The 23,923-nt window shown below is 26.8% G+C and overlaps 1 protein-coding gene and 1 pseudogene across 2 annotated transcripts; both read left to right on the forward strand.

Moving 5' to 3' along the window:
• Positions 1-12: 12 nt before the first annotated feature.
• Positions 13-5,641, forward strand: MKS88_002825 (calcium-dependent protein kinase 6; the record flags this gene model as incomplete). The annotated part of the gene is made up of 6 exons (XM_067215867.1): positions 13-2,992; positions 3,211-4,154; positions 4,452-4,773; positions 4,952-5,028; positions 5,268-5,408; positions 5,597-5,641. The coding sequence occupies 6 exons, from the start codon at positions 13-15 to the stop codon at positions 5,639-5,641; spliced, it is 4,509 nt and encodes a 1,502-aa protein (XP_067073403.1).
• A 1,315-nt stretch (positions 5,642-6,956) lies between these two features.
• On the forward strand, positions 6,957-23,412 carry MKS88_002826 (annotated as a pseudogene). The gene is made up of 4 exons: positions 6,957-17,965; positions 18,073-18,856; positions 18,973-23,114; positions 23,343-23,409. Coding segments are annotated over exons 1-4 (16,002 nt in total).
• The last annotated feature ends 511 nt before the right edge of the window (positions 23,413-23,923 follow it).

Raw genomic sequence — 23,923 nt, forward strand, 5'->3', positions numbered from 1 at the left:
AAATTCATAATAATGTTAGTAAGTGCAAAAAGAAAAAAAAAAAAAAATTCTATATTAGAAGACGAAAGTGAAAAGGATATTAGATTTATAGAGAGTGGAAATCATGAAGACTCATATAACATATGTGAACTGTATGGAGACATAGAAAATAATGGAAACAGAACAAATACAAATTATTCTTTTCAAAACCTGAATAAGAAAGAGCACATAACTAAGAATTCATTCAAAGAATTTTATATAAATTCAAAAGAAAATATGCAATATGGTACAAATGAAAATGAAATATTCACAGAGGATATACTTGAAAACGACAATTTTGATGACATTAATTTTGTTGAGGACGAAAATATAGAATATAAAACATACAGTTCTTATACAAACCGAGATTTTAAATTATTTAGTAAATATCCTAGTGAAAGTATAAAAAAGAAAATTGTGCAACCTGATAGAAAATACAACCAACTAGATGGGAAATATAAGAAATACTGGTATAATAATGAACGTTTTAAAAATAATTTAAATGAGGAGGACTCAGATAAAATGGAATTTTTGAACAAAAATAAAAAAAGCGTAGAATATAATAAACAAAATGGCATTCACTTCAAAAAAGGAATTGCGCGCAGTAGTACTCGGAATAATAATTATATTCAAGAAAATTATAAAAAATATAAGGGAAATTGTATAGGTAGTAATAATTATGAATATTTTAATCGTGGGGATTCTAGTTACTATGAATATGAAGATGATGATGAAGATGCATACGAAGGTGATGACGATGAAAATAATCAAGAAATAAAAAGAAAAAAGAACTTGGAAAATACCGGTGTAGTAAGGCAGAGTAGAGGAAATGCTGAGAATGAAGATTATGAATATGAGGAATATTATAATGATACTAAGGAAGAAGTGGAATATAATGAAGAAGAAGAAGAAGAAGAGAATGAAGAAGAGAATGAAGAAGAGGAAGATGAAGAAGAAGAGGAAGAAGAAGAGGAAGAAGAAGAGAAAGAAGAAGACAAAGAAGAAGAGGAAGAAGAAGAGGAAGAAGAAGAGGAAGAAGAAGAGGAAGAAGAAGAGGAAGAAGAAGAGGAAGAAAAAGCATTCCGAGATTCAGTAAGAGAAAGCGAACAAAAGTGTACTAGCGCTTTACGTAACCGCAGAAACAACTTTAACTTAAAAAATGAATATAAAGAAAATGAAAATTCTAATAAGAGGGAAAATGAGAATTTCGAAAAAGAAATAATATCATATGAAAAAGAAGAAAATAAAATGATTGTTCCTATGCATAATATTATAAATTACAATGGAAAAAACAATAATAAAAATTATGATGTCAACGTGTCGATTTATGAAAAAGATCGTTATATAAATAATTTAAGAACTATGGAAAAAAAGCAAAGTGAGGAATTAGCGACAATGTATAATGCAAATCAAAATAATTTAAAGAAGAATGATTTACGAAAAAATATACAGTCAAGAGTCAAAAGCAGTAATATAGAAAATAAATCAAAGAGTAACATCATTAGTGCGAAATATACAAATGTATGTATTGATAAAAATAAATATAATACTTTTAATAATATGGATGATAAAACTATTATGTTTAATATCATTGGAAGTACTGCGTCTACACCTACTTCTGCTACTACTACTATCACTACCGCTGCGACTAGCGGCAATGTTAAGTTAAAGTACAAAGATGAAATGATAAATAATGTTGAATATATGAATAATTCGTTATATAAGAGTACAGCATATAAAGATAGTAATTATATTATAAAAAAAATGGAGGCAGGATATAAAGAACTAAAATATACTGGAAAATATGCTAGAGAACCAATTCAAGACAGTAACGTTGAAGACAAAAAAAAAAATAAAATTAAAAATTTTTTAGAAAAAATAAAGCATAGAAAAAATAATGAAGAAAATTTAATAAAAAAGGAACATAGAAATTATGAACAAGAACAAAAAAAGGATAAATTAAAAATGAAATTTATTGATATTTTACATACAGGGACATTGGGAAATTTTTTTCATCGCAGTAAAAGCAATTATGCAAAATCTTTATCACCCCAGCGTAAAAGGGATAATAGTTTTAATTCTGTAAGTAGTTCAAATGATGTATACAAGATTAGTTTAGATTATTCAAAAAAATCTAAAATAATGAATACGCTACATCATCATGAAAGTAATAATACTCCATTTCAATTTTCTATAAAAGATGAAGCAAAATATTACAACAGGCAAGAATTAAAAAGAGAAATCTATTATAATTCGAATGAAGAAAGTAAAGTTAAGAATAATTTGGTTTACGATTCATTAAGCAATGAAAGATCACAACACATTAAAGATGATATAAAATATATTGAACTAATAAATAAAAAAGACAAAATAAAGTACCTACAATTTTCAAATAATTTAAATGATAAAGAAAAAAGTGTGAAAAATGGTAAGTGCTTAAGAGGTGAATATAGTAAATATCTTGAAGTAAATAAAAAAGATTATCAAGATGATTTTACCAAATCAAGGCCCACGTATACGAATAACATAAGTTTAGATGTAAATAATGAACAACCGAATACAAGCGAAAACATATTTCCCATCCATCAGCACTTATCGAAAAAAACTATTTTTTGGAGTGATAATGAAATGAAAGAATTAAAACAGATACAAAAAGAAAATGAAATCAACACAAAGAAATTAAGTACGAAGGAAGAAGATTTAGAAGTTAAAATAAATCAAACACTAAGCAAAAAGATGATTGAGAATAATGAATTAAAGAAACAAAATGAAAACAATGAAGACCTTATAGTTACACCCTTTTATATAAAAAGCAAAATAGATAAAGTTTTGAAAAATAGTGAAATTTTCGAAAAGTCTGCCAGAGCAACATTTCAACAATTTGATGTTAAAAATAAAAATTTTCTTCATTTTAGTGAGATTGAATCGCTGATTCAACAGATGTGCTATAACTTGGAGCTCCCTCCTGTCGATAGTAAAAAAAAAAAAAATAATATGTATATCGTTGTGTATGTACTACATATAAAGGAATTATAGAGAAAAAATTTTGCCACATGTTTACATATATATATATATATACATGTGTAGTACACTTGCATATTTGCGTGTATGTACATTTACATATATGCATGTGAACACGTGTACTTTTATTAGTTGAACACCTTTTTTGCTATATTTTTTTTTTTTTTAAAGAAAATATATTATCCATTGTTTATAAAGATTATGATAGCAGTAAGAATAACAGTATGAATTACACCGACTTTCGTCAAATGTACTGGGATCTGTTAAAGCAAATAAAGAAGAAATATTATCCAACGAAGAATTTTAAAATAAAAAGGAACTGTATTATAAGTAGAAAAAAATTAGGTGGATATGATTATTCATCTATATATAATTATTTAAGTTTTAAGAAAATTTTAGGATGTGGAGCATTTGGTGAAGTACATTTAGTTGAAGACAATATTTGTAAGCTTTACAAAGTTGTTAAGATATTAAAAAAAAAAAATATGAAAAATATTAAAATAAATGAAGAAATTAATGTGTTAATATATTTAGATCATCCCAATATAATAAAAATTTTTGATGTATATGAAAATGTAGATTGTACATATATTGTTATGGAGTTATGTGAAGGTGGTGAGTTAATGAGTAAAATCAGAAAATCAGAAAATTTTAATGAAGCGTATATAAAGAATATAATGTTTCAAATTTTATGTGCAATAGCATATATGCATAGTAATAATATAGCTCATAAAGATTTAAAACCAGAAAATATTTTGTTTAAAACAAAGGAGGATGATACTCTAAAAATCATTGATTTTGGTCTAGCAGAGTTAATTAATAAATCGGAAGGAGTCAGTAAAACAGCAGCAGGAACAGTTTTGTATATGGCACCAGAGGTGTTTAAAAAAAATATTACCATTAAATGTGATATATGGTCTGCAGGAGTAATAATGTTTTTTTTATTTACCAAAAATTTACCTTTTTCAGGTACTACATATGAACAAGTGAAACATAGTGTGTTTAAAGATGAACCCAATTATAAATCTTTAAAGCAGAAATTATCCCAACCAGCATTACATATATTAAAACTTATGTTGGAAAAGGATCATAAAAAAAGACCTATGGCTTCAGTGGTAAAAATTAATATTCACCAAAACGTTCACGTCGCAGTGTTGTTTCGGAGCAGTGTCTCTATGCACATTCTCGCTCCTCTCTCACCTTCCACATATATGTATATGTGTATATATTGTATGTATGCATGTATAAGGGTATACGTGCGATTATTCTAGATATATATAAATTGTGTAAATATGTAAAATTAATCTTTTTTTATTTCTCACCTCTCTCTCTCTCTCTCTCTATATATATATATATATATTTTTTTTTTTTTTTTTTTTTTTCTCTTTCCTCCTGCTGCTACTACATTACAGCTTTTGCATCACCCGTGGTTTCAAGGATACCTCGATCCAGTTGAAATTTCCCCTGGAACAATGAATAATATAAAATCATACATGAAGCATTCAAACATAAGAAATATTATAGTTAATATAATGGCTCATGAATTAAGCATCATAAATAATAATGTCAAATATATTAATGAGCTATTTTTTAAAATAGACACGAATCACAATGGATCACTTAGTCATAGAGAAATTTACACAGTTTTATCAAATGCAGGAATAAAAAAATGGGACATTAATAGAATTGTTCAAGCACTCGATATTAATGACAGGGGAAGCATAACTTATACTGGTATATTTACTACATGTGCATGTGTTTATATGTATAGTTTATGCATCTCTATTCGCGCACGTTCAGCTGTCCGTTGAACCTCTTAGAATAAATATACACATAAATATGCTTCAATAGATTCACATATATATATGTATAGATACCTATGTATTCACACCTTAACCGTTCGCCTTTTTAGAGTTTATTGCCGGTTGTTATAGATGGAAAAATATCGAATCCACATTTTTAAAAGCTGCTTTCAATAAGATAGATAAGGTTGCTAATATTGCATACTTTCTGTACTCGTGCATATATATATATATATATATGTATATGAATTTATTACATACAAAGGTGCAATTTAGCATTATGTATATAGACAGATATTTAAAATTTCCAATTATTTTTTTGTTTTATGAATTTTATTACTCCTCTATTTTTTTATATGCTCATAAAAATGTACTTAGAAAAAAAATAAAATAAAATAAAATGCTTGCACTAATTTAATTCTTCAGGATGAAGACGGATATATTAGCAAAAGCGATATATTTTCATTAGTTCAAGATAAGGATATAGATAGTAACGATATTGACAATTTTTTTTCATCTGTGTTTAGCATAAAAAGGGATTTATCTAAGGATAAAAGGATAAATAAAGTAAGTTTTTTTTTTTTTTTTTTTTTTTTTTTTTAAACAAAGAGAAAAAGAGAAAGAAGTGAAAGCAAGGGGAAAAAAGAAAGAAAAAGAAGGAAAAAAACAAAGAGATAGAGAGAGAAAGAAAGAATATTGAATAATTATACTAATAAATCCTGTCTTTGTAACTAATGCTTATTTTCTTCTTGTAGATAAGCTTCCCTGATTTTAAAGAATATCTGTTGAGCACATTTTAGACCCACGTATAAGTAACAAACACAAAAAAAGATGGCTAACAATAAGGCGAAAATTCATAAAGGACTTAAACAAAAAAACTGAAACGCAAGATGTACCTTTTTTTACATATTACGTTAGCCCTTATTTTATACATATGTGAAAATACTCATTTGTGCGTTCCACGTTGAATCCCTAAAGAAGTGTCAGCTCGTTAATTTTTTTTTTTTTTTTTTAAATCATACATTTTTTATAGTTTAAAATTTAATTAATAAGGTATTTATGTATATGTTATTATTTAATATTTATAATATATATTTTATAATTCGTTTGTCTTTATGCGTTATCATTTTTTCCCCACCCCTCCCTTTGTTTTTTTACTTTTTTTTTTTTTTTTGTTTAATTTTTCAAAATTTTATTTAAAACATCCCACGTTAATACTGCATTTATTGTTAACACATATATGCATGTACTTATTATTGCATAGACATTTTTAAATATACCCACATGTTAATTTTTTTTATGAAAATTGATCATGACTCTTGTTATAATAGTAGAAAAGCAAAAGTTAATATGTGCCTATATACCTTTATATTTTTGCATCTGTATTTTTTAGTAAAGTATTTTATACATTATATAATGAAACGTTTAAATAACTGAAAAAAAAAAGGTTAAACATATATATAAATAAATATATAAACATGTGCACATATGAACAAATACTCATATAAATAAATAAACATATAAGCAAAAAAATATACATTAAACGCTCAATATTACATTTAAAATATTTTAAAATTACAGATGTTTGTGCTATTGCATATAATTTTATGTTATATAGAATTCGAGTTATACTATGGATAACAGGATCATAGTGTAAAAATAGACATATTTGACACTTTGTGTTAGATGCGCATGTAATGTATACACATTTTTTCTTAGAATGTGTAATATATATATATATTTTTTGATGTAAATGTTTCCCATATTTATTTTTCAACGAATAGAAAGAGTAAAAAAAAAGAAAACAAATGAAAAACGTCTTTAGTATCTTGTATAAGTGTATAATAGCATGCGAACTTTGTTATAATAAAAAAAGTTTCTTTCTTCGTCTCTTCCTTTTTTGCTCTCTTTCTCCTCTTTCTTCTTTCTTTTTCATCAGTATAAAATAATGTATAAGCATGTCTAATTGTTTTTCTTTTTCTCTTCCTTTATCTCTTTTTTTTTTCTTTTTTTTTGTGGCTTATATTTACAGTCACTATAAGGATAAAAAATAAAATTTATTTTACGTATACCGCTATTTTCTAAATAGATATATATATATATATATGTATAAATATGACAAAATTTTCTGAACATAATTATGATGCATTAAATTTAACAGAGCTTAAAAGTAATATTCAAGAACAAAATATTATAGGTTATAGTGTTGATTACACAGTAAGTGGGTTATTATTTTTTGGAGGGTTTAAAATAAATGTTGAAGAAAATAATGGCTCTATATGTAATGATGCTTATTTGATTCATATAAATAAAGAGCAAGTAGAATATGAAAATATCATAAGTAAAATTAAGCCAACTGTTCGATGTTATCATAGCTCTTGTAGTTTCTTAGAAAACTATGTACTAATTTTTGGTGGGCTAAATAGTGAAGTACCATTTATAGCTTTAAATGATTTATGGATATTCAATAGTTTAAACAAAACGTTTGTTGAAATAAAACTTATTTGTAAAGATAAATGTGAAGATGGAAATGTACATGATGGAGAAATAGAAATATATAGGAATGGAAATATAAATGAGTTAGACAACAACTGTACAAGCATAGAGGAGGACGATTACGAGGATGATGATGATGATGATGATAATAATAATGACAACGATTCTATTTTAGATAATATTAATGTTAAAAATTTAAAAAAGTATTTAAGATATTATAATCATAATAATAGTAATAGCAATAGTAGTAACATTAACAACAGTATTAGCAATACTAACAACAATAGTAGCAATGCTAATAATAGCAGTGGAGAGGGGCAAGTAAATAATGTTCCCTCTCCTCGTTACTATTCTAGTTTAGATTTATATATAGTAAGAAAATCAAATATAGAAAACACACAAGAGGAGAGCAAAAAAGAGGAAATTAGTGTAAAAAATAATAAAATATTAGTAAATAATGCATCTACTTACGAATATTTCAGTCTGATAGTGTTTGGTGGCTATGGTGGATATGATAGAAGTAGTTACAATGATCTATATGAATATAATATGTTAAATAACGAATGGTTGTTAAGATCTTGCAAAGGAAGTATTCCTTTCCAAAGGTATGGACATATTTCCTTTATAAATGGAAATAATTTATTTATATTAGGAGGAACAAATTCTGAAGTAAGTTTTAATGATATGTATTCATGTAATTTAAAAAAGAGTGAATGGTCTGAAGTCGACTTCTCTTATTCTTTTAATGTTTCAAAAGTGTTCTGCAGGAGCGTATTAGTAGAATCTATAGACAGAAATATAATTTTCATTTTTGGAGGGTACAATATAATTAGCGATGAAAAGGGAAATAGAAAGATAGAATATAACAACACTGAGTTGAACATGTTAAAGCTGTATGACACCTTTAAATTAGAGGAGTTAAAATACAATGTCGTTAAAAGTAAGGAGGGCACCAAGAGTAGTGATAGTGGTCCTTATGACAGTATTACCACCACTGCACAAAACAAAAACGGAATAATGTATGGAAATAACATGAACCACTTAATCGAAGGGGAGAAAAAAAAGGGCGAAAGAGGAGATACAGGAGAAAGAGATGAAAAAAGTGAAAAGAGTGACATACATGAAGATGTTACTCCTACTAACATAACATTCTGTTCTATTACCTACGATTTTGTTGATTCTAATTTAATTATTACAGATTCTAAGAAAAAAATATATATTATGAATATTAGTAGAATTATAGGACCTAAATATGCAATTTTTAGTTTATGGCCAAGATACTGCGATATAGATGGAAATAAGAAAATTTTAGTGAGAGGAAAAGGTTTCAATAATGAAGGAAAAATTGTTGTAAAATTCAAATCCGGAGAGGTGAATTTATTTAGTGAAGGTATTTATATAAATGAAAATAATATATATACAATTGCACCAAATGCCAAAAATAAAATAAAAAATAATATATGTGATGTCCAACTATCTATTAATGATAAATGCTATACAACCAATAGTTGTGCCTTAGAATATTATTACAATATTGATCCGAAAAATACGTTAATTTTTGGAACTGGTTTATTAGAACCCGTATGTTTAAAAGAAGAAAATATTTTCTTTTTAATTGCTAGAAACTCCTTAAATGAAAATAAAAAAATTGGTGGAGACAAGTTTCAAATATCTATTATATATGAGCAAGAAAATGAAAGTCATTCTTTAAAATACTCTGTTTACGACGTGAACAACGGTTTCTACATAGTTAAATATTTTCCATTTCACGAAAAAAAAATGGAAGAAATGGAAGAGAGACAAATCAAACTGTCCAATGAAAAGGGCGAAGTAGTCACAGGGCAAGTAACTACAGGAGTAGCTACAGGGAAAACACTTACGGAAGTAGTTACAGACGAAGATAGCTCTAATATAGGCGTAATGCATGAAAGTATAAATAAGGATAGGAACAATGGAACAAACACGAGTGCTGTAACTCTTGTTGAGAGCAAAGATGCAATAAATATGATACAAATTAAAGGTAGTGATAAGGAAAATGGAAATATTAACACAGTTGATGGAACTAATAATGAAAATGTATTATCCTACAAAGGAACATTGCGAATAACGGTAAAAATTAAAGAAGAAGACATACAAAATAGTCCATTTGTTCTAAAGGTGCATAAGGAAACACAGGAAAAAACAACTTATGTAAAAAACTTTGTCAACAATAGGTTAGAGGATTTAATAAAAAAAGGGGAATGTATACTTGATCTAATTAAAAATAAAAATAGGAATACAAATAATTTGATTGAACTAAATGTTAATATTGAAAACTTTTTAAATAAATTTTCTAAATCTATATATGATATTAATATAATCGAACAGTATATGCTCTATGGAATTATAGATATAAATAAGATGGAAAACATTTTAGAGGAGTTACATAGAGGGGGAAACATTGTGGACGCTTTTCTGGAGGATGAATCGTACATTGAGAAAGAGATCATCAATTTAATACATAATGAAAGAGGTAAAAAAAAAGAGTTAGGAAATGACGGAGGAAACGTTGAAGGAGGCTGTAGAAGCCATGGTTGTGATGAACTTAATGGACATGATAGAGGTGATACCTCTAATATCCAAAGGAATCCTCATGAGGAGGAAGGTATAGGAAGTGGAACAGACCCTTCAGCGGAAACAAAAAAAATTTCACAAGTAAAAACAGATTTAGGAGAACACAACTACAACGGTATGATAATGAGCAACTTATTTTTAAAAATAAAAGAGAATGAAAAGCTGATTGATTTTATAAATGAAAATAAATTAAATTTTATGGACTATGTTGACTCAAATTTAATGAAAAAGCTAAAAAATTGTATTTTACTTTTGAACAATGAAGAATTAAGCCTAAGAAATAAAAAAGATAATATGAAAAAAAATGATGGTACAGCAGATATAAAGACAGCAACAAATGAGAGAAATAGGAAGGAAAGAAATGGGGTTGAAAGTAAAACCAATTACTTATATGAAGAATATTTAACACAAATAGATGAGAATAAAATAGAAGTCATCCGAAATTTATTAATTTTTTATTATAAATTAAGATCTGTTTGTATTTGTAAAAAGGAAAAGGAACTGAAGGAAGAATTCATAAATGAAGAAAAAGAAAGTATTAAAAAGTTAAAATTAAACTTCAACAAATTTATTAATATTAAAAAAAATTTAGAAATATCAAGTGTTTATATTCATAACAATGGTTATGAGGCTTCTTTAAAAGAACTAGAAACAACCAAAAACTACCTAACAGAAATAAAAGAAGAAGTAACAAAAGTAAAACAAATTTCGGACAATATAATAAAAATAGATAATGTAGAAGAGTTGAATAAAAACATAGAAGATATGAACAATGAAATAAATGAAATAGAGAAATTATGGATGTTCATAAAAAAAAAAGAAGAAATTTTGAACGGATTTTTGTTCTCTCCGTTTAAAGATTTAGATATCGAAGATTTTGATATGCAAGTTAAAAAATTACAAAATAATTTCAAACAAATAAAAGTTGACAGGAAACATAATATATGTAAAGAGGAAACAATAAAATTGAAAGAAACTATAAAATTCATTTCTGTGTTAAGTGAACTAAAAAAACCTTTTATCAAAGAAAGACACATAAAAGAAATAGAATATAATATAAATGAAGAAAAGGAAAAAAATAAAGAAGAAAAAATCAGTATATTAATTGATGACAATACTTTAACAGTTTACTTTTATAAATTGAATGTAATGAAATATCATGATACCATTGAAGAAGTGATAATAAAAGCATGCAACGAAAAAATAATAGAAGAAACAATAAATAAATTTGAAGAATACTGGGATAATATATATTTTAAAAATAAAAATTATAAAAATGATATTATACTAACTTATATAGAAGATGTGTGTATAGACACCATAGAAGAACATCAAGTAACTTTACAGAACTGTTTTTCTTCAAAATATTTTCTCTTCTTTTCAACAGAATTAAATTTATGGCAAAAAAAAATTTCGAATATATATGAAGTGATACAACTATTAAAAGATATAGAAAAGCTTTGGCTGTATTTGCAAAATATGTATGTTTATTCAGAGGAGGTAAAAAAGGAGCTACCACTCTATTCAAAATTTTTTCTAACTATAAATGATGAATATTTAGAAATGCTAAAACAGATAAATGATAATAACACAAAGGTAATAGTTTTTTCTAATGAAGAAGGTATAGTAGAAAAATTAGAAGAGCTAAAAGTCAAATTGTGCAAAAGTGAAAAACCGTTAAATGAGTATCTAGATTCTAAAAGAAAATCATTTCCTAGGTTTTTTTTTATATCCTCAACTGATTTGATAGATATCTTATCTAATGGCAATAATTTTAAGCTCGTTAATACTCATGTGCAAAAAATATTTTTATCAATTAGGCGCTTCGTTACAAAAAATGAAAAATTAAGTGAGCACGAAGCGGAAAATGAGGTTAAACTGGAGGTGGACAAAAAATCAGAAAAAGGGTGTGTGAACGAAAGTAGGGAAGAGCTAAAAAATGAAGAACAACATATGCATGTGCCTGACCAGAAAGAGCAGAAGTTCCTAGAAGGAACACCAAGTGAGGTGGAAGGAAAAAAGATAAATATATCAAGTGAAGAAAATGAAACTAATAGGACGGAAGAGGAGGAAGTTATCACAAAACTGATATCCTCCTATGGTGAAGAAATTTGTAATTTTCATGAACCTCTAAGTCTAAGAGGAAAAGTTGAATGCTACTTAAACGATATAATAGGACATATTAAATATACCTTAAAATATCATATTACTAATTTATTTAAATTAAAACATTTATATAATAATGAAAAAGAAATATGGATTGATGAAAATTATCTATCTCAAGTATTCATCTTGTGTAATACAATATTTTTTGTAAATGATGTAGAAAGTATATTAAGTAAAAGTGATTGTACAAATATACATGAGGAACTAAAGAAATATTATAAAAATCATATAGTTCAACTTGAGAATGTTATTAAAAAAGTTCAAAAAAAATTAACCATAAAAAATAGAATTAAAATTATGTGTATTATTACTTTAGATACTTTTTACAGGGATATATTAGAAGTTATTTTAAAAAATAAAAATGCAATTTCAATAAATATGTTCGACTGGCAATCACAAATAAGAATATATCCATTCTTTAAAAATAAAAAAAATGATTCAGATCATACAGATATGCAAAAAGAAAATACAGGTAGTATGGCCCAAGAGAAAGCTTATAATATATCACAAGATGGGGAAGAATGTAAGACAAATGATGAAATGTACAAAAAGGATAACAACACATTAGATTTCAGAGAGTTATATATAAAAATAAAAATTATGGATTGTTCTTTCAATTATTCTTATGATTATATAGGAAATTATCAAAGACTAGTAATTACCCCTTTAACGAGTCGTATATATATAACGGCAACTCAGGCTTTAAGTTTATATATGGGATGTGCTCCTGCTGGACCTGCAGGAACAGGTAAAACAGAAACTACAAAAGATTTATCTAGTTTTTTTGGAAAAAATTGCTATGTATTTAATTGTTCAGATCAATTAGACTATAAAAGTATGGGGAATATATTTAAAGGAATAGGTAGCACTGGATGTTGGTGTTGTTTTGATGAGTTCAACAGATTAATACCTGAAGTTTTATCTGTCTGTTCTATTCAATTCAAATCTATATTAGATTGTAAACGTAATAATAATAATGTTTGTATAATTGGTTCGGATGAAATAATTGTTAAAAAAAATTGTGCTGTTTTTATAACTATGAATCCAGATTATTTAGGTAGATCAAAATTACCTGAGAGTTTGAAAATATTATTTAGACCTATTACAGTTATTATTCCTGATTTTAATAAAATTTGTGAAAATATGTTAATGGCTGAAGGGTACGTAGAGGCAAAATACTTGTCCATAAAATTTACTACCTTTTTTGAATTAGCTCAAAGTTTATTAAAAGAAAAACACTGTGATTGGGGATTGAGAAGCATTAAAAGTGTGTTAACAAAGGCAGGATTTCTTAAGAGAACTTATCCAAATGATGATGAGAATAAATTACTCTATTCAGCTATACATGATATTAATATTGCAAAAATATCCTCTTCTAATTGCCCTATATTTTCAGGCTTACTTAACGACATATTTTACTCAAACCAAGATACAGCGAGAGAGCAAAAAGTAGGAAACGATATGGTAGGATATAAAAACGGTGAAGAAAATGTACATAGTGGTATATATTCGGATGTAATGAAAAATGATAAGGAGGAGTCCAGTAAAACTAAAACGGGCAAAAACGGTACGAACAGTACAGGAGGAAAAGAAGAACTCAAAGGAGATAAAATAGATAAAGAAGCAGAATGGAATGACCAAGATAAAACAAGTACTGACAACAATATATTTACAAGTGGAGAGGGGCCCAAACCAGGTGAAAATGAGAAAGATTGTTTTAATATAAACACAATAGAAAAGGAATTAACAGAAATTTGCAAAAAGAACCACCTATTCGGTTTAGAATATTTTGTCAAAAAAATTATACAACTAAATGATATAATTAATATAAGACATTGTGTATTTATTATGGGAGAAGCAGGATGTGGAAAAACTACTCTATTTAATATGCTAATGGAATATCAAAAAAGGAAAAATTTAAAAACCGTAAGTATTAGGATAAATCCGAAGTCGATAAATATTGATGATTTATATGGAAATGTTCATATAAAAACAAGAGAATGGAAAGACGGAGTTTTTTCAAAATATATGAGAAACTATTCTAAAAGAGATGATTGTGATAAAGCCTACATAATTTTTGATGGAAATTTAGATTCTCATTGGATTGAAAATATGAATTCAGTTATGGATGATAATAAAGTGTTAACCTTATCCTCTAATGAGAGAATATTATTAAAAAATCATATGAACTTAGTATTCGAGTTTAGCGACTTAATGTTTGCTACACCTGCCACTATATCTAGAGCTGGATTAGTTTACTTCTCTGTTAACCCAAATGATTTATGGAAAAATTATTTTTTATCATGGATTGATAAGCATCATAATTTTAACAGTAGTATAAAAAAATTATTTGAAAAATTAATGTATAAGTATGTGGAGCCAACTTTTTCTTATCTAAGTACTTTACAAACATCTATTAAAGTATCCCCAATGTCTCATATTCAGTCTTTATCTGCCTTATTAGACATATTACTAATAGATAATAATTTTGACAGTGTTGAACATTATTTTATTTATTCAGTTATATGGTGTTTTGGTAGTTTCCTGGGAGAAAAAGATAATGTTAATTATAAGAAATGCTTTGATAAATATTGGAAAAATACGTTTAAAAGTATTAAAGTGAATAGAAAAATTAGTGTATTCGATTTTTATGTTGAAAATAATAAATTTAAAGAATGGGATGAAGTGGAAATAAATAATCAGATAAGCGAAAATTCCTTATTAAAGGATGACATATTTGTAGAAACTGTAGAGAGCTGTTCTTATAAATACATAACTAAATTATTTTTAAAGTCACATATGCCAATTTTATTTATAGGAAAAACAGGTGTAGGAAAAACACAATTATGTAAAAAAATATTAAATGAAGAAAAAGATGAATATAAAAGTTTTTACATGATTTTTAATTATTATACTACTTCAAAAAATGTACAATCTCTTATGCAAAGTTGTTTAGAAAAAAAATCAGGAAAGCAGTTTAGTCCTCCTTATCAACAAAAATTAATTTATTTTATTGATGATATTAATATGCCTAAATGTGATGATTATAATACTCAAAGTGCCATTGAATTATTATGTCAATATATTGACACTAACTCGTGGTTTGATTTAGAAAAACTAAATTTAATAAAGATATTAAACACTAAACTTATTTCTTGTATGAATTATAATAGGGGAAATTTTACCGTAAACCCTAGACTACTTCGACATTTTTTTATTTTAAATATTAACTTCCCTGAAAATAATACCATTAATAGTATTTTTAGTGTCCTCTTAAAAGGTCATTTTAGCAATTTCAAGCAGGACGTATCTGATTTAGTTCCGTCTATACTTAAATCTACTATATCCTTATATTACAATATTGAAAAAACATTTAAACGAACAGCCACTTATTTTTATTATGAGTTTAATTTGAGAGATATTCACAGCATAGTTAAAGGATTACTAACAACTACACCTTCTACTTTTCAAGATTGTGATAAGCTACTATTTTTGTGGTTACATGAATGTGAACGAGTTTACTCAGATAAGCTAAATAAAAAAGACAAGAGAAAATATAAAAATATTATTATTGATATAATAAAAAAAATGTACAATAAATATGAAATCAATAAATTAGTCATGAAATATGACAATAATAATTTACTCTTTTCTAATTTTCACAAAGGCAGTCATGATAAGAGTTATGATTTATGTAAAAATATAGAGGAATTAACAATATTCTTAACAGAAGAATTAAATGAATATAATAATTTCTACAATTTAAATATTGTTTTATTTAATGATGCTATAAAGCATATATGTAAGTTAATTAGAATAGTAGATAACTTAAAATCACATGCTTTATTGTTAGGTATAGGTGGATGTGGAAAAACAACCATTTCAAAATTTTCCTCCTATATATCTTCTAAAACTTTCTTTGAAATGGACTTTTCAGCACATTGCACAGATAATGATATAAAAAAATATTTACATGATGTGTTTCATAAATGTGCTATGAAAAATGAAGACATTATTCTATTTCTAAAAGAAAGCAAAATACATGATAAATTTTTTATATATGTTAATGAATACATGTGTTCTAATAATATCATAGATTTATACACAAAAGAAGAAAAGGATAATATAATACACAACATGAGAAATATAGCCAAATCAGAAGGAATAGAAGAAACAGATAATAGCATATTTGATTATTATATCAAAAAGGTAAATAACAATTTACATTTCATTTTATGTTTCTCACCTACTAGTAACAATTTCAGAGATAAGTCAAATAATTTCCAGTGTATACTAAATAATACAATGATAGATATTTATGATAACTGGGAAGCAGATTCCTTAATGTGCGTAGGTAAAAACTATGTCAACAACATATACATGAATATCAACACAGGAGATATAATAATAAATGACGAATATATAAAATTAATGAATCAGAGCAAAAATGAAAATAATATACCTAGTCATTCGATATCCCCAATGGATGACAGGCACACAAATTTGAAAAATGACCCAGATGAAAATACAAATACTGCTAACAGCGCAACAGATAAAATGGAAAGATTAGAACACGATCTCAGCAAAGGTAGTGACCATTCAGGGCTTATAGAGGGAGGTGACAACACGGTTGCTTATAGCGATAATAATGAATGTAACAAAGGTAATAACGACAATAAAACTAATAATAATAATGGGCCCAAAGCAACCCCTGTAAAGATACCTAATGAGGAAGAATATGTAAATTTAAAAGACATAATAACTGAATATTTGAAGGAATGCTACGAAGATCTACTGGACATATCGTCGTACTATTATTCCCATGAAAGGTCCCATATATATATAACTCCCAAGTTGTACCTGGAGAGCATAAAGACATACCATATTATGCTGTTAAAAAATATCACTAATATAAACAATAAGATGGATATGCTGAAGAGCGGAATTACTAAAATGAATGAAACTAGTTCGAACGTAGAAAACATAAAAAATTGTTTGAAAGAAAAGAAAAAAATATCAGAGGAAAAAAAAGAAGCCGCTGAAAAGTATGCTATAGATATAGGAAATGAAAAAATGATTGTTAAAAAAGAAAGTGATTTAGCTGATATAGAAGAAAAAAATTGTTTAGAAATACAAAAAACAGTACTAAAACAACAGGAGGAATGTGAAAATGATATAACTTTGGGTATACCTCTAATAGAACAAGCAGAAGAAGCCTTGAATACGTTAAATAAAAAGAATATTCAAGAATTAAAAACACTGAATAAACCTCCTCCTGGTGTTGAAGATATTACTGCGGCTGTTATGCAGTTACTTGCTACAATTGATACAACCATATGTGTAGACAAATTTGGAAAAATAAAAGATAGGAGTTGGAAATCAGCTCAAAAAATGATGATTAATCCAGAGAAATTCATATCCTTGTTAAAGGATTATAAAAATAAGATAGATGAAAATTTAGTTCCTGACTGTAACTTTAAATATGTTGAAAATTTAATTAATTTACCTCATTTTAATAAAAATGCCATTCAAAAAAAATCTAAGGCTGCAGCAGGTTTAGCTGAATGGGTATTAAACATTACGTCTTTTTATAAAATAATACAGAACATATTACCTAAGAGAATTTTACTAGATAATACTAAAAAAAGTCTTGAGGAAGCAAATGAAAAACTACAGATTGTTCGTGAAAAAGTACAATCACTTAAAGCAAAATTAAGTGCTTTGATAAATCAGTACGATCATGCTATTTATGAGAGAGATTTAGTTATATTAGAAGAAAAAAAATTAAAAACAAAATTAGAACTATCTATTAGGTTAATAGATGCTCTAAGTAGTGAGCAAATATCATGGTCCAATCAATATCAAACTTTAAAAAAAAAAAAAAAACAATTTTAACAGATATATTATTATCCTCTACATTTGTTACTTTTTGTGGTGGATTTACCAAAAAATATAGAAATAAAATTATGACTAAATGTGTAGACACCTTGAAGAAAAAAAATGAAATTCAAAATGCTATCTTTAATACCATGTTCAAAAAGTTAAATATTAAGGTAGAGAAAGATGAGTCAACATTGGGAAATTCTAAAAAATATGCTTACACAAATAATAAAGATGCGGATGTCAATAGTGCTGCTAATACTAGCGTTGTCACTTTCACTGCTAACAACATTAGTCTAAGCAATACTAACACAGACAAAAATATTGAAAATAGAGGTAACATAAAGAACGAAGAAATCATATATGATATATTTTTTGTAAATAATTTTAACTTAGATTTGTTGATAAATGAAGAAATTTTAGCTAAGTTGAGTAAACAGGGATTAACATTAAATTCTGTTTGTATTGAAAATAATATTATCCTAGAGAATAGTGAGAAGTTTCCAATAATTATAGACCCCCAAATGGAAAGTTTAAAATGGCTAATTAACAGTCAGAAAGAAAAAAGTGAAAAGTTGGTTATTACTGATATTAATGATAAGATGTTACTTAAAAAAATAGAAGAATGTATATCATTCGGGTATTCAATTATCGTAGAAAATGCAGATGAATATATTGATAATACGCTATATAATATTATATCAAAAAATATTATTAAGAAAAAAAATAATTATTATATTAATATAAATGATAAAGAATTAATATTTCATCCTTCTTTCTATATTATTTTACACACACAGTTATCTAATCCTCATTATCAACCTGAAATACAATCTGCTTGTTCTTTAATTAATTTTACTGTTACTCCTGATGATTTGGAAGAGCATTTATTATCTATCACTTTAGAAAATGAGTTCAACCATTTGTCAAAAAAAAAAAAAAATTATCTTTATTAAAATATGATTATATGTGTCAGCTATCATTTCTACAATCATTCATCTTGCAAAAATTAACTAATGCAAAAGGAGATATTTTAGAAGACGTATCATTAATAGAAAATTTAGAAAAAACAAAATTATTAAGTGAAAATATAGCTAAAAAAAGTGAAATCGTTAAAAATACTGAAGTACATATTAATACTATCATCAATTTATATAGACCTTTATCAAAAAGAGGCGTCATGTACTTCTTCATTCTGCAAAAGCTAAAAAACCTTCATTCATTCTACTTCTATTCCTTAGAAATATTCCTAAAAATATTTGTTAAGTGCTTAAATGACTGCTCCGAAAACAAACCATTCAATGGTTGTAGTAGGAACAATAATAATAATAGTAATAATGCTAATCGACAAGAAAAAAAGAAATACCATAAAAACGTAGAAAAGAATCCAATCCAAGTCAATACTTACAATGCATCAGAGGGGGTAGCACCTAAAGAAAAAGATTCAAAGAAAAAAGACATAAGCATAAAAAATTATGATAAAGGACAAAGTACTCGAGAACACGTATTGGAAGAGGGCACAGATATTAAATGTGAAGTAGAGGGGGAATGTTCACAAATGGTAAACGAACATATCAGTGAAGAAGTAGGAAAAAAGTTGGAGGAAAAGCAGACAGTAGCGGTGGAGAAAGAGGCTAAAGCAAAAAGGGATGAGCTGAATATTGATAAGGTGAAATTTGATGATGTGAAAACTGATGAGGTGAAATTTGATGATGTGAAAACTGATGAGGTGAAAACTGATGAGGTGAAAACTGATGAGGTGAAAACTGATGAGGTAAAATTTGATGAGGTGAAAACTGATGATGTGAAAACTGATGAAGTAAAAAATGATGAAGTGAAAAATGATGAAGTAAAAAATGATGAAGTAGAAAATGAAGTAGAAAATGATGAAGTAAAAAATGATGAAGTAGAAAATGAAGTAGAAAATGATGAAGTAAAAATTGATGAAGTAAAAATAGATAGCGAAAAAATAGAAATAGAGGCAAATGAAGAAAAAGTAGAACTCAAAGTTGTCAAGGAAAAAATAGAATCTGTAGAAAGCGAAGATAAAACAGAACATGTAAAGGTAGAAATAGTTGAACCCGCAGAAGAGGCAAAAGAAGATCCCGCTGATGAAGCAAAAGGGGAAACCGTAAGTGAATCAAAAGACGAACCCGTGGATGCAGCAAAAGCGGAGACCGTAAGTGAATCAAAAGAACTCGTAGATGAAGCAAAAGCTGAACCCATAGAAGAAACAAAAGAGGAGACCATAAGTGAATCGAATGTGGAGGAAAAAGACGAGGATACAGAAAGCGAAGATTTCGAAAATGATGATTTCAAGAATGAAGAAATAAAAATAGATAAAAATGAAGTTGAAAAAAGAGTGAACATGCTAATAAATTTACTAATAGTAAAGATGTGGATGTATATAGATAAGGGGTTATTAGAAAGGGACAAATTAATAGTGAAATGCTTAATTATGTTAAATATAGAAAAGTTAAAGGATAAAATAACTGAGGAAGAAGAAGAAATTTTCATAAACCCTAAATATAAGTTAAATAGCAACACATATAAGGTAGAGAATAAAAAGGAAAATGATAATATAGAAAAGAAACTGATGAATAAATCATTTATTAGTGAAGATTTATATGAAGATTGTAAGAATTTAGAAAATTTAAAAGATTTTGAAAAATTAACTGAGAGTTTTGAAAGTGAGAGTATGTCGTGGAAACAATGGCTTTTAAGTGAAAAGGTAGAAAATGAAGAACTACCTAGAAAATATAATAATTTAAAAGATTTTTCTAAATTGTTATTAATTAGGGTCTTGCGCAAAGATAGATTCCTGGTTGCTTTAAAAAATTATATTAAAAAGCACATAAAAATGACTAATGATGAAAAAAACACATATGCATTAGAAAATATATTAGAGGAATATATTGATAATAAAACCCCCGTTTTATTTTTGTTAACTTCTGGAAATGACCCATCTAAAGATATAGAAGATTATATTGCAAAATTAAAGATGAAACAAAGTGCTATTTCTTCATACAATGGTGCTAAGGAATCGAATGATAGTTCTACAAATAATAATGATGAAGAAAACAAAATTTCATATATTAACATATCTATGGGACAAGGTCAAGAAAGTATTGCTTTGAAATATTTAAAAGAAATATCAAAGTCTGGCGGGTATATATTTTTACAAAATATTCATTTAATGACTAAATGGTTAAAGGAATTTGAAGAAATTCTTGATAAAATTTTCTTAGATGCTCATCCAAATTTCCGTTTATTTTTATCTTCAGCTATTCCTTCAGAAAAAGACACTCAAATATTACCTGAAAAATTATTAAAAAAATGTTTTCGAATAAATAATGAAAAATCTTATAGTTTAAAAGATAACATAAAATGCTGTCTTGATAAATTTGAAAATAAGGAATATGATGACAAGTTAAAAACTGTCATATTTGGTCTTTCTTATTATCATAGTTTATTATTAGGAAGGTTTTTATATGGAAAAATTGGTTTTAGCCAATCCTATTCTTTTAATGATAACGATTTAGAAATCTCATTTAATATCATTAAGAGGTATTTAAATAGCTATCAAACTTTTCCTTTAGCTGACGTATTATTCCTAATAGGCGAAATAATTTATGGTGGTCATATCACGGATATATGGGATAGACGAATAAATAAAACATATGTAAAAAATATATTAATGGAAATTTATAGAAACATAATTACAATTAATGAACGTAAGAGAAGTAGTATCGAGAGTGTGGAAGGATCTCGTAATAATGCCATTTCAAATAGGAGTAGGAATAGCGGAAGGAATGAAGGAAATAAAGAAAGCGGTCATAGTGACACTAGCAATGATAACAGTGATATCAGTGGTAACAGCAGCGATCTGGATAACAATGGCAATGACAATGACGGTATGTTAAATAACGATCTGGAGGAAAAACGTATTTTAAAGAATACCAAAAACAATATCCTATTTGAAGTATTTAAGTTTCCTGATTGCAGTAGATATAACATAACTCAGTTGAAGAAATATATAGATGAGAAACTCAACAAAGAACAGACCTATTTGTTAGGGTTACATATAAATGCAGAAATAGAATATATGAAAAATGAATGTTCAAGAATTTTACAAAATTTACAAGAATTAGGTAATAAAGAAATAACATCTTCTGAAAATTATAAGAATAAGAATGAGAAGGGAAATAGGAAAAAAAGGTTAGATGCAAATGAAGAAGAAAATGAAGATGAGGAGGATGAAAAACATTCTGGAGGTAATAAAAGTACAAAAATAATATATGAAATTATTAATAATTTACTAAATGAATTGCCAGAAAAAATAGATATAAATGATTTAAAAATAGACGATATTCAAACATGTACCTTTATGGTAATAGCCTTAAAAGAAGCAGAGAAATTCAATATATTAATTGAATGCATTAATGACACTTTAATAGAAATAAAATTAGTGCTAGAAGGAATATTAAACATGAATGATAAAATACAAAACGCTATTAAATCTTTATTATTGCATAATATACCAGAAATATGGAAAAATTATTCTTATCCTTCTAAAAAAAAATTAATGCCGTGGTTTGATAATTTTAAATTAAGAATTATTTTTATAAAAGAATGGATATCAAAAATCAGAAATAATATTTTCCTACCAAATTCTGTTTGGCTATCTGCATTATTTAACCCTATATCTTTTTTAACAGCAATCAAACAAAAATTTGCTCATGAAAATAGAGTCCCTATTGATAAACTAAAGCTAAAATGGCATGTAACAAACATAACGAAATTAGAAGATTTGAATAACAAAAACAATTCCTTATACATACATGGGCTGTTTTTACAAGGTGCCTCTTGGCTCATTAATTCTAAGAATGATACTTTTGTTTTTGACAAAGATAATTTAAATGATAACATTTCTTATGGTAACATAATTGAATCAGTCCCAAAAAATATTTACTTTGCCATGCCCTTAGTATATGTCTACTGTGTTACTAATGAACAGGACGAGCTCTTAAAGCATAATGTTGAATCCCGCTCATTAAACACCCCACTCTACATTACTTCGGATAGGGGAAGCACCTTCGTCTGCTCCATTGATTTGAAGTACCCTTACATATAAACACTTCAAAGCATAACATAGCATACCTTACATACGAGCATTACATGTACACTGCACCCAGCACACGCACACATGCACTCACACATATACCCACATAGAACTTTTCCCCTTCTTGACATATGACTCAAAGAATGACTGCTCTTATTAATACAGTACTTTTCGCCCCCACTACACACGTAATTTATGTATACCCTCTCTTATTCTATTTGCAGCTTAGAGATTGACGACATAGAAGATAAATGGATTTTAGCAGGAGTTGCCCTTTTCCTATCGGATGATTAGTTCTTAATTTTTTTACTTTACATATTATTCTATATATTATTTAGGGAAGATATTTCATTCCTTATTTAAAAATTTGCACTTTTGCATTATAATATGAAAGGTGAGCCCACTATAAGTGATCTCATTAAAACTTATTGTTGACTTTTTTTCTTTTTATTCTTCAATTTTTCATATATCCTTTTCGATCTTACTTTTTCGTTTCTACTCTTACATTTTTACCTTTTTGTTTCTACTCTTTCGTTTTTACTTCTTACTCTTTCCCTTTTTCCAATTAATCCAGGTATTACTAATAAATTGAGGTTTAAAAAAAAAAAACAATTATCCATTAACAAAAAATTATTACTGTTAATCTGTTATTATCGATTTGTTATATATTAAACTGTTTTTTGCATGCCCACGCAAAGCTATGGCATCTGCAAATGGAATGGAATGAAAAAAAAAAAAAAAAAAAGACGAAAAAGCAAAATGGCAAAAATAACGGAATGATAATAATAAGATAATAAAAATGGCA

This window comes from Plasmodium brasilianum, chromosome 9 (genome assembly GCF_023973825.1).
Source record: "Plasmodium brasilianum strain Bolivian I chromosome 9, whole genome shotgun sequence".
NCBI lineage: Eukaryota > Apicomplexa > Aconoidasida > Haemosporida > Plasmodiidae > Plasmodium > Plasmodium brasilianum.